Here is a 10,543-nt window from a genome sequence, read left to right as displayed (position 1 = left end):
AACAAAGCCTTTCTTTTATAAACAATCAATAAATGTATGTATCTGAGATCTGTAAAAAAAATCTATGCATGAAAATTAAGTAACTTTAACTTCAAGATGCTACACTGAACAAAATACTGTTTCAGGCACCAAACAGCACAAAACAAGGAAACTGCCTGGGCATTAAACAGTGTACAGTACACAAAAAATGTGCACACGTACATAAAAAGAGTGAAAACAGTTGGACATGGACAGTGAGAACTAGACATGAAATTGCACTAAAAGCATTATACTAATGCAAAAAATACAGTTCATAGATAGTACAAACACCTGTGTCGTAGTTACCGTGATTGTGATCAGCTGCACTGTGTTGGTATTACATGGGTCTGTGATGGTATTTTTGAATATGAACACTTCTGGCACTGAGAATATTTACAGTAAGCAAATCAATTCTAAGGGCAATTGTCCGGGATATCCATTTTGACTTAGTCTGTTCTTGCTTTCTTTACCCCGGCGCTTATTATTAAGAGTGAAAAGAGAAACAGTTAAACGGTTCATAAGCTGGTATTTGTTTTACTTAAGTGTACACGTTTTTAATCAATTGAAAGTTTTTTGATGTTTTATTTCAGCCATGGACCACAGGTGAGTGGTACCAAACCAATGAGAACTAGTCGTGTGTGAGAGCTTTTGAGTTTCCCAGATATAAGGACAGTCCTAAAGCTGGCATGACTATGAGAGTGACATAGACGGTAATTGCCCTGTTTTCTTCTGCAGACAACTAATAACATTCAGATTTTCCTCGGGTCTGGTGAGGAGTACCTCTGTCTTTCTAAGAGAGCTTCACATCTTGTTTATAAAATTTAGAATCACTTGAAGAAATAGTTTCTGTTTTGGCTGGCTGTCACATTTTTGTTTGCAATAAATAAATTCTTTGTCATGTCTGTCTGTTTTACCACCTTCATTTACTCCAAACAGTGTCGAAATACAGTTGTGTCCATTGCCACTTTTTCCCTGTGTCCTCTGCTACATCACATACATTGCGCATTCAGCAGAACTTCGGAGCTGATACATTCGTTGTTAACCATGTGTCATTGCAGGGTCATGGTGGACCATAGCCTACCCCAGAAGCATCGGGTGTCAGACAGGGCAGCCTGTCACAGGGCCACACGTTAGTGGCAATTCAGAGTCACAAGCTCACCTAAAAGATGTCTTTTTCCTGTGAGAGGAAACTTAGCTGAAGATGGAAGTGCCACACTGTCTGAGAGGGATTCAAACCCATGGCTGAATACAGAGTCCAGGCACTGTGAGACACCAGCACTGCATGCTGAGCCACTGTGTGGTCCTGGTGAAACAGAGTTTTGATTTATACACACACGGGATCCTCACCTTAAAAATAGAAATAAGGCTGGTAGTCTGTTACACACACACACACACACACACACACACACACACACATTTTCTGAACCGTTTGTCCCATACGGGGTCTCAGGGAACCGGAGCCTACCCAGCAACACAGGGCGTAAGGCTGGAGGGGGAGGAGACACACCCAGGACGGGACGCCAGTCCGTCGCAAGGCACCCCAAGCAGGACTCGAACCCCAGACGCACTGGAGAGCAGGACCCGGTCCAACCCACTGCGCCACCGCACCCCCCTTAGGCTATTACAATCAATAATAACTTAATAATACAGCAGTCCCTTGATTTACACCCAGAGTCTGAAACCACTTGTCCCAAGCAGGGTTATGGCAAACCAGAACCTAACCCAACAACACAGGGTGCGGGGCTGGAGGACACACCCAGGACGGGATGCCAGTCCATTGCAAAGCACCACAAGCATGACTCAAACCCTAGACCCACCAGAGACCAGCACCCAGTCAAACCCGCTGCGCCACTGTGTCCCCCTCACTTGATTTCTTCACAGGTTAATTTCTGTGGAATTCTTAAGTTATACAGTCTTTTTCCATCTTGTGAAAGTAATATGTTTATGAAAAATGCATTGTGAAGTGATTTCCCATAACTGAAAAACATAATTATCTTTATTTGCAACAGTAAACATTGTATGTGTTCTAGAGCCCCAAAACTGGTGTGATTGCCTTTTATACTGAAATATCGAAACAATGCCACACTCTTCAGTGTGTACGCCCCAACTATCCAAACAAACCCTCCAGTAAAGGATAAGATTTACACTGATATGCGGAACCTCGTACAGAACGCCCGTGCAGACGATGAGGTCATCACCCTTGGCGACTTCAATGCCAGAGTAGGCAAAGACTTAGAAGCCTGGAAAGGAGTACTTGGCAAACATGGTGCTGGAAACTGCAATGACAACGGGTGTCTTCTGTTAAAGTGCTGCGTGTAGCAGCAACTTGCTATTACCAACATCATTTGCCAGCAGAAAGACAGTCTGAAGACAACCTGGATGCACCATTGGTCCAAGCACTGGCACCTCATAGGCTACATCTTGGTGAGCCAGAAAGACCTTCAAGACATCTTACTCACCCAAGTAATGTCCAGCACAGAGTGTCAGACATCGTCTTGTGCGCTGCAAACGTTGTCTCCACTTTAAACCCAAGCCAAAGAGGGGAGGGGCTCCAAGGAAGAAGTTTCAAGTTGGCAACCTCCAGTCAGCTGAAGTGAAAGCTGACTTTCAGGCAAATCTTCAATCGAGAGTTGAGGGTCCTGGTTGCCCCACAGACCCTTCTTCAGAAGCGCTTTGGGAACACTTACAAGCCACCATTCTGCAGGCCTCTGAAGAAGTCCTAGGGTTTTCCACAAAGAAGAACAAAGACTGGCTTGATGACAACAGTCAGGAGGTCCAAGAATTGCTGGCGAAGAAGAGACGCGCCCACTAAGCACGCCTTGCTCAGCCGTCCTGTCCTGATAAAAAAACAGCCTTCCGCTTTGCATGCAGCAACCTCCAGCGCAAGTGTCACGAGATTCAGAACAAGTGGTGGACCGACCTGATACTGAGAACTCAGCTTTGCGCAGACATCAATGACTACAGAGGGTTTTATGAAGCCCTGAAGGCTATGTATGGCCTGTCACACCAGGTCCAGAGTCTCTTGTGCAGTGGAGATGGCCAAATGCTCTTCACAGACAAGATGTCCATCCTGAACCAGTAGTTGGAACATTTCTAGACTCTCTTCGATGCCAATCGCATGGTCCAAGACTCAGCTATCCATCGCATCCCACAACAGGCAGAGAACACAGAATTGGATGAGACCCCTACCCTAAAAGAGACTGTCAAGGCCATTAAGCAGCTGAAGAGTGGCAAGGCAGCAAGAGTCGATGGAACCCCACCTGAGATTTGGAAGCATGGGGGCCCAGCACTACACAACACACTCCACGAGCTCTTTGTCTTTTGCTGGAAACAAGGCAAACTACCTCAGGACCTCCGTGATGCAGTCATCATTCCCCATACAAGAAGAAGGGGGAAAAGTCAGACTGCTCCAATTATTGGGGAATAACTCTGCTTTCCGTCGCAGGGAAAATCCTCACAAGAGTACTCCTGAGCAGACTGGTACCCACCATTGCAGAAGAACTCCTCCCAAAGAGCCAGTGTGGCTTTAGTGTCAACAGGAGCACCACAGACATGGTATTTGTTCTCAGACAGCTCCAAGAGAAATGTAGGGAACAAAATTATGGACTGTATGTGACGTCTGTCGATCTCACTAAAACGCTCGACACTTTAAGCAGAAAAGGCCTGTGGCAAATCATGGCATGACTACAATGTCCTCCAAAATTCCTCAACATGATTATCCAGCTACATGAAGACCAGCGTGGCCAAGTAAGACACAGCAATGACCTCTCAGAGCCCTTCCCAATAGGCAACAGTGTAAAGCAAGGCTGCGTCCTCGCGCTGACTCTCTTCATTATCATCTTCAACAGGATGCTCCAAAGAGGCACAGTAAACCTTGATGATGAGGATGGTCTATATCCAATACCGCACCGATGGCAGCCTGTTCAACTTGAGGTGGCTAAAGGCCCACACCAAGACAGTGGAGCATCTTATCCAAGAGCTACTCTTTGTCGACGATGCTGCCCTTGTTTCTCACACAGTGACAGCTCTGCAGCATACAACTTTGCAGGAGGCGGGTTTCACAAATGGGGTTCTGCAACCAGGGTGTGCAGGTGCAGCTTCTTCATACTCAGTTGCTCTGATTTCGAGTGCATGTGGATGTTCGGGGCGAGGTCGTGGACATGAGAGTCTGACTGAAACTAACAAAGTCTTTGTCCTACCTTGGGCCCATGTGCCCATGAGTCGACGAACTGCTGCAGACGCACAATGTTTTGATGCGCGTTGCAAAGTAGCGCCCACTTGTTATTTCGAACTATTGTATGTAACTCGAATATTTAATATAAGAGGCTTTACAAGGGGGACACGGTGGAGCAGTGGGTTTGGCCAGGGCCTGTTGTGTGGTGGGTCTGGGGTTCGAGCTCTGCTTGGGGTGCCTTGCGGCGGACTGGCGTCCTGCCTGGGGTGCATCTCCTACCCCCTCAAAGCTTGCGCCTTGTGTTGCCGAGTTAGGCTCCGGTTTGCCCCACCCCCACTCGGGACAAACGGTTGTAGTTGCTGTTGTGTGTGTGTGTGTGTGTCCATATGGACTTTATGGAGGGTGGTTTGAAACTACAGATGGAATGCAAGTCAACTGTTTGTAACCTGGGGATTTCCTGATTCAAGAAATTTTGTCTGGAAATGACACAATGCTGCATAAGATAACATGGACAAAATGAAAGCTGAGACCTGTGTAAGGAAAATGTTTTCCTTAAAATGATTTCCGTTGTGTTAGAGGCCGTACATCGACTCCTCAATTGATGACATAAATGCAACCAGAACTCTGTTTGTAAATTGATTTGTATCTAACTCCAAAGTCACCTTTACCATTAAGACAGTCAATTATTTGATGTAATTATTTATATTGTTTTTAGTTAAGGAATAATATTGTAACGGCGCTGAGTGGAGCTTAAATAGATCAGTGTAAATAATTATTAGAGTTCATGTCTGTACATAGTTCAGTGTTCTGTTATGCTTGGTTGTTTTATTGTTTACGTGTGGTTTGTCACGAGGGGAATTCTGGGGAGTTCTTGGGGTGGCCTGTTAACCGTTGGACATGACAGGGGGCTGGGACTGATTTCGGGGGACTCTCCAGTTCGTGAGTAACTTGAACTGTCTGTAGCGTCTCTGTAATAACTTGAGGATATGCATGCAGTTAATAAAGAACCTGTTCCTTTTACCCTGAACCCGTTTCTTAAAATGTTAACACAGCATGTTTTTTCTATCGATGTCAATGGAAAGCAGGCCCCACTAAAGAATTTTACATGAAAACACGAATATGATGACACCATAGATCAGTGTTGCACTTTCCAAGTGTTAGTCTGAAACTTTACGTAAATGTGATGCAGGATCCAACACACAATACATTCCGAAAATTTCGCTTCTTCATTTTTCTGATGTCTGAAGTTTCCTTTCAGTTCAAACCATTAAAATATGAAGACACTGTAAAACAGTAATGTCGCTGCTCTCTTGAATGACCTCATAAGAAACGCACCATTACTTCCTCTATTATGGACCATGAACAATGCAGTCATCAGACAAAGCATACGCCCAGCTTCAACTGTTGTAGCAACTAAGGATGTTAAGAGGAAGAAGGACAAGAGGGAAATGTCTGCCACTTGAGTGTAATTAAACCTCGATCACTTCTTAGTGGACTAATGGCAGGTCTTGGGGCTTGCTGACCACTGGGAAATCACTTGGAGTATAAGAAGGAACGATGCAAACATAGGAGACCAAGGCAGCTGGAAAGTGAGCTTATAACAGAACTATCCTGACTACTGCTGGAGATTAGCATTCAACAAGACCAAGGTAAGAGTTAATAGAACTTATTCAACCGTATTCAACTCAGTTCAATGATTTATATGATTTGATTCACCATGAGCTCTACACTGTAAATGAACTAAGTGCACCCTGAAGGAACTTTAGCTGAAACAAAAAGCGAAAAATAATGACGGACGAGGTATGAGTGAAATTCAGTTCAAAGTGCAATCAGTTGCTGTCAGTTTCTGAAACACCCAGGAATGACAATGTCTTAGGATAGAAGAAAATTTTACTGCTATGATCAAGATACTTATATTTAAGTTTTGTGATTTACATGATATTTGACAGAGATCTTATTTGTACTTTCAACAAATGTTTGATAGTTTGACAGTTTTTCTCAAAGGTGTAATTTTACTTTTGGAACACTGAAAGTTCTTAATATTTCTTCTCAACTTAAACTTGTAAAAGTATGATTATTCAGGTTTTGTAAATTTTCGCCTTCAGAAAAAGCCTTGAGTGAAGTGCTTTGATGAACACATTGAAATGATCTAGACTGTGATCTGACTAGTGTAACATAACCTTACCAAAGACTTTGTCTCATTGATTATTGTGAAGAACTTCTCAGCTGGTGAACTGAACCAGATCAGTGTCACTGTCTGTTTCCAAAGCTTGAAATTTGTCAAGTGACTCACTTATTTAGAAATGTCATCCGTACTGCTTTGTTATTGCACACTGTGAGGTCTGAAACACACACTGCTGTCCACCTGCAGCCCTGTAGATGGGTAGCTGGTGTTGCTCCCATCGAGGTTGAGAGTACAACAATTTACATTAGGGAATATGGTGCAGTTTGTGCTCCATTGCCCTCCTCATCAAACTTGATTAGTATGGCAAGGTGGAAGTATAGCAGTTTCCCACACTTCCTGTCTGACATGATATATTAATTCTTGCTTTTAGAAATAACACATCACACACACACACATCATCTGAAACTGCGTGTCCCATACAGGGTCGCAGGGAGCTGGCACCTAACCGGGCAACACAGGGCGCAAGGCTGGAGGGGGAGGGGACACACCCAGGACAGGACACCAGTCCATTGCAAGGCACTCCAAGCAGGACTCGAACCCCAGACCCACTGGAGAGCAGGACCCGGTCAAACCCACTGCACCACCATGCACCCTGCTTTTAGAAATGATCAAACCTTAATGTCGTTCAGTCTTTCTTTGTACATATATTACATTTAGTAAATCAGCTGAGGTTTATCTCCAATGCAACTAACAATATTAAGCTTCAAACAACTATTTAACCTTATGTACAACTGGACATTTTTTTTGCTTGAGACGTTTAGGGTAAGTACCTTGCTATACGGGAGTACAGATGGAGGTACTAGCTACAAATTGATTTAATTTGTAAGTAACCTCTTCCTTTGCCTTTTTTAGGAGAAAAGACCAGCCACTTATGATGAACTACAGCCATCCTGGGACGTCTCAGAACTTACACTTCTGTTATGAATCCTCCAATAAGTCTTGTCCACAGTATATTTATTCATTGGCAGTACGGGTTCCTCTGTACATTTTTTTTTCAGCTGCCATTCTCCTCACAGTCTTTGGAAACCTTCTCGTCATCATTGCAATAGCTCATTTCAAACAGCTCCACACTCCAACTAACTACCTCGTCCTCTCCCTGGCCATCGCTGACTTCCTTCTTGGAGCAATCATCATGCCACCTAACATGGTTCGTTCACTGGAGACCTGCTGGTATTTGGGCAATCTGTTCTGTAAATTCCACAATAGTACAGCTGTCACTTTAAGCACTGCATCCATTGTTAATCTTTCCTTCATATCTATTGATCGATATTATGCTGTCTGTCAGCCCCTACAGTATCAGACAAAAATCACAAACTGTGTCACTTTGGTCATGATCCTGATTGGCTGGAGCCTGTCTGTTGTTACTGGGTTTGGGATGGTATTCCTAGAGCTGAATATCTTAGGCATTGAGGACTTTTATTATGAAAACATTGAATGTGTTGGAGGCTGTTTTTTGTTCCAAAGTTTTGCATCAAGTTTTACATCTTCCACTGTCTCATTTTACATCCCGGGATTCATTATGATTGGTATCTACCGGAAAATCTTCCTCATAGCAAAGAAACAGGCTCGATCTATTCACATGTCAGGTTTTCAAAATGGCAACTTGGAAAGAATGAAAACGTATCAGACCAAAATGGAACGGAAGTCCACCAAGACCCTTGCAATTGTTATGGGTGTTTTTCTGTCATGCTCGACCCCGTTTTTCCTGTGCAACATTATTGATCCAGTCATCAACTATTCCCTTCCACCATTCCTGCTTGATGCACTGGTTTGGGTCGGCTTTTTAAATTCAGCATTTAATCCCCTGATTTATGCATTCTTCTACAGTTGGTTCAGGAAAGCCTTCGTAACAATAATATTTTGCAAAATATATAATCCCAATTCTTCAAGAACAAATTCATTTACAAACTAGAATAAGGAATTTGTTTTACAGACAATGAATGAATTGATGTACCTGAGGTATGTAAAAAAAAAAAAAAAAAAAAAAATCAATGCATGACAATTAAGTAACTTTAAATGTCACTTTATCCTCAAGATGCTACACTGAACAAATTCCTGTTTCCAGTGGCAAACAGCACGACATAGGAAAACTGACTGACTTTGAAACAGTCTACAGTCTACAGTACACAAAGAATGTCCACGTACATACAAAGAGTGAAAACAGTTGAAGATGGACAGTGAGAACTGGACATAAAATTTCACTAAAAAGCATCAAAGTAAGGCAAAAATACAGTTAATAAATAGTACTTCCATCTGTGTCAAAGTTACCATGATTGTGATCTGCTGGTCTGTCTTGTTATTACATGGGTATATGATGGTATTTCTGAATCTGAACACTTCTGGCACTGAGCTTATCTACGGTGTGCAATTGAGTTGTGAGGGCAATTGTCTTCTCTTTCAAAGCAGGATATCTGTTTTGACTTAGTCTGTTCTTGCTTTCTTTACCCCGACCCTTGTTATTATCCTCTACCTTAAAATCCTTCGTATTGCGAGGAGACGAGCCACTTCTGTTCAAAGCACAGTCTGTGCAAATGTGAAGCTGAAGAGGAGAACCATTTTGATCAAGACAGAACCCAAAGCCAGAAGGAATCATTGTTAACGCTTACCTCTTCTGTTGGACCCCGCTTTTTGATGTCACTTGATTAACCCATTAACCGTCTTTCCTCTCCTTTCGTTTCCGAGGTTACTTCATGGTTCGCCTCCTTGAACTCTGGGATAAATCCAATTATTTATTCTTTCTCTTTCAGCTGGTTTAGACAGTCTCTCAGAACTACTTCTGGAAAAAAAAATAAAGTAAGACTGATTTTGTTTTTTAAACTGTTTCAAATAGATTTTTACATTCACTTTAAACTGTAAATAGGAATTTTCATATGTTTTGTTCAGTGAAAAGAGAAACACTTAAAAGGTTCATAAGCTGGTATTTGTTTTACTTAAGCGTACACATTTTATAATCAATTGAAAGTTTTTTGCGGATTTATTTCAGTCATGGACCAGAGGTGAGTAGTACTAAACCAACAAGAACCAGTCATGTGTGAGAGCTTGAGTTGCTCAGATATAAGGAGAGCCCTAAAACTGTCATGACTGTGAGAGTGACATGGCATTCAAGATATACAGGACATGATGTTATACTCCATGCGAACATTGCAACGGACACGAAGACCCAGTCCACCCAACAACATGAAGCCACAGAGGACACCATCTAGCCTAGCCAATATACATCTCCATGACCCGAGACCAAGAAGATTAACTACCTTCTCCATCCCACCAACAAATCAAACCAACAGGGTACCAACATGAGTATTTCATTGAGGTTCTCAAGTGGGCACCTCCCTTCGTCGGTGTTTCATTGAATTAGGTCCACGACACCTCCAGAAGGCTCAACAGTGCCAAGAAGGCCACACCTTCTTAATCACTGCCAGCTGCTTCCCATTACTAGCCACCTGCCACTAATTTTCCACCATTATACATCTCCCTCCAACCTGCAACCCCACCTTCACTGCTCTCTTTTCAACCATAATTACTGACTTGCCTTTTCTGCTGCCTCACACAGCTCCTTCACCACCACCTTTAACGAACGGCCTCTAATATCAAATTCCCCCAACAATGATGTAACTGGTTTAGCCACAAACCTTCTAACACCAACCTCCTATCATCGTGGAGATCTTGACGGTCGAGGCGGACTCAAGTGCGAGTGGACTGCCAAGGGAACATGGCCGGTTGGTACCTTAGGAGGGAATGTAAAGCTGATGGATACTCCGAGGCATCCCCAAAACGCCTTCCAAACTCGAGAGGTAAACTGGGGACCCCTGTTGGATACAACGTCCTCGTGAAGCCCAAAGCACTGGAACACCTAGTGAAATAATACTTCTGCGGTTTGAAGTGCGGTTCGGAGTTTTGACGTGGGGATTAACCGACAGGCTTTGGAGAACCGATCGATTAGGGAAATAATCACCGTCTTACCCTCTGAGGGGCGAAGGTCCACCAGGAAGTCCACCGCAACATGTGACCAAGGACGTGAGGGCACTGCCAGCGGCTCCAACAGTCCAGCAAGCCTCTGTGTCGGGGTTTTGGCCTAGGCACAGGTGATGCAGGCCTCCACGTATTTTTGGACATCCTTGCGCATCGAAGACCGCCAGAACTGGCCCTGGAGTAGGGAGGGAGTATTG

At 43.5% G+C, this 10,543-nt stretch overlaps 1 protein-coding gene across 1 annotated transcript; it reads left to right on the top strand.

Annotated features, from left to right (window-relative positions):
• Positions 1 to 7,248: 7,248 nt before the first annotated feature.
• On the top strand, positions 7,249 to 8,289 carry LOC114911934 (trace amine-associated receptor 1-like). The gene has a single exon (XM_029256458.1). The coding sequence runs from the start codon at positions 7,249 to 7,251 to the stop codon at positions 8,287 to 8,289; it is 1,041 nt and encodes a 346-aa protein (XP_029112291.1).
• Positions 8,290 to 10,543: the final 2,254 nt, after the last annotated feature.

The sequence above is a fragment of the Scleropages formosus genome, chromosome 1, assembly GCF_900964775.1.
Source record: "Scleropages formosus chromosome 1, fSclFor1.1, whole genome shotgun sequence".
Taxonomy (NCBI): Eukaryota; Metazoa; Chordata; class Actinopteri; order Osteoglossiformes; family Osteoglossidae; genus Scleropages; species Scleropages formosus.
This window is presented reverse-complemented; position numbering and strand designations above follow the sequence as displayed.

Coding starts and splice junctions, on each gene's coding strand:
- LOC114911934 (XM_029256458.1), top strand. CDS start 7,249: ATGATGAACTACAGCCATCCTGGGACGTCTCAGAACTTACACTTCTGT.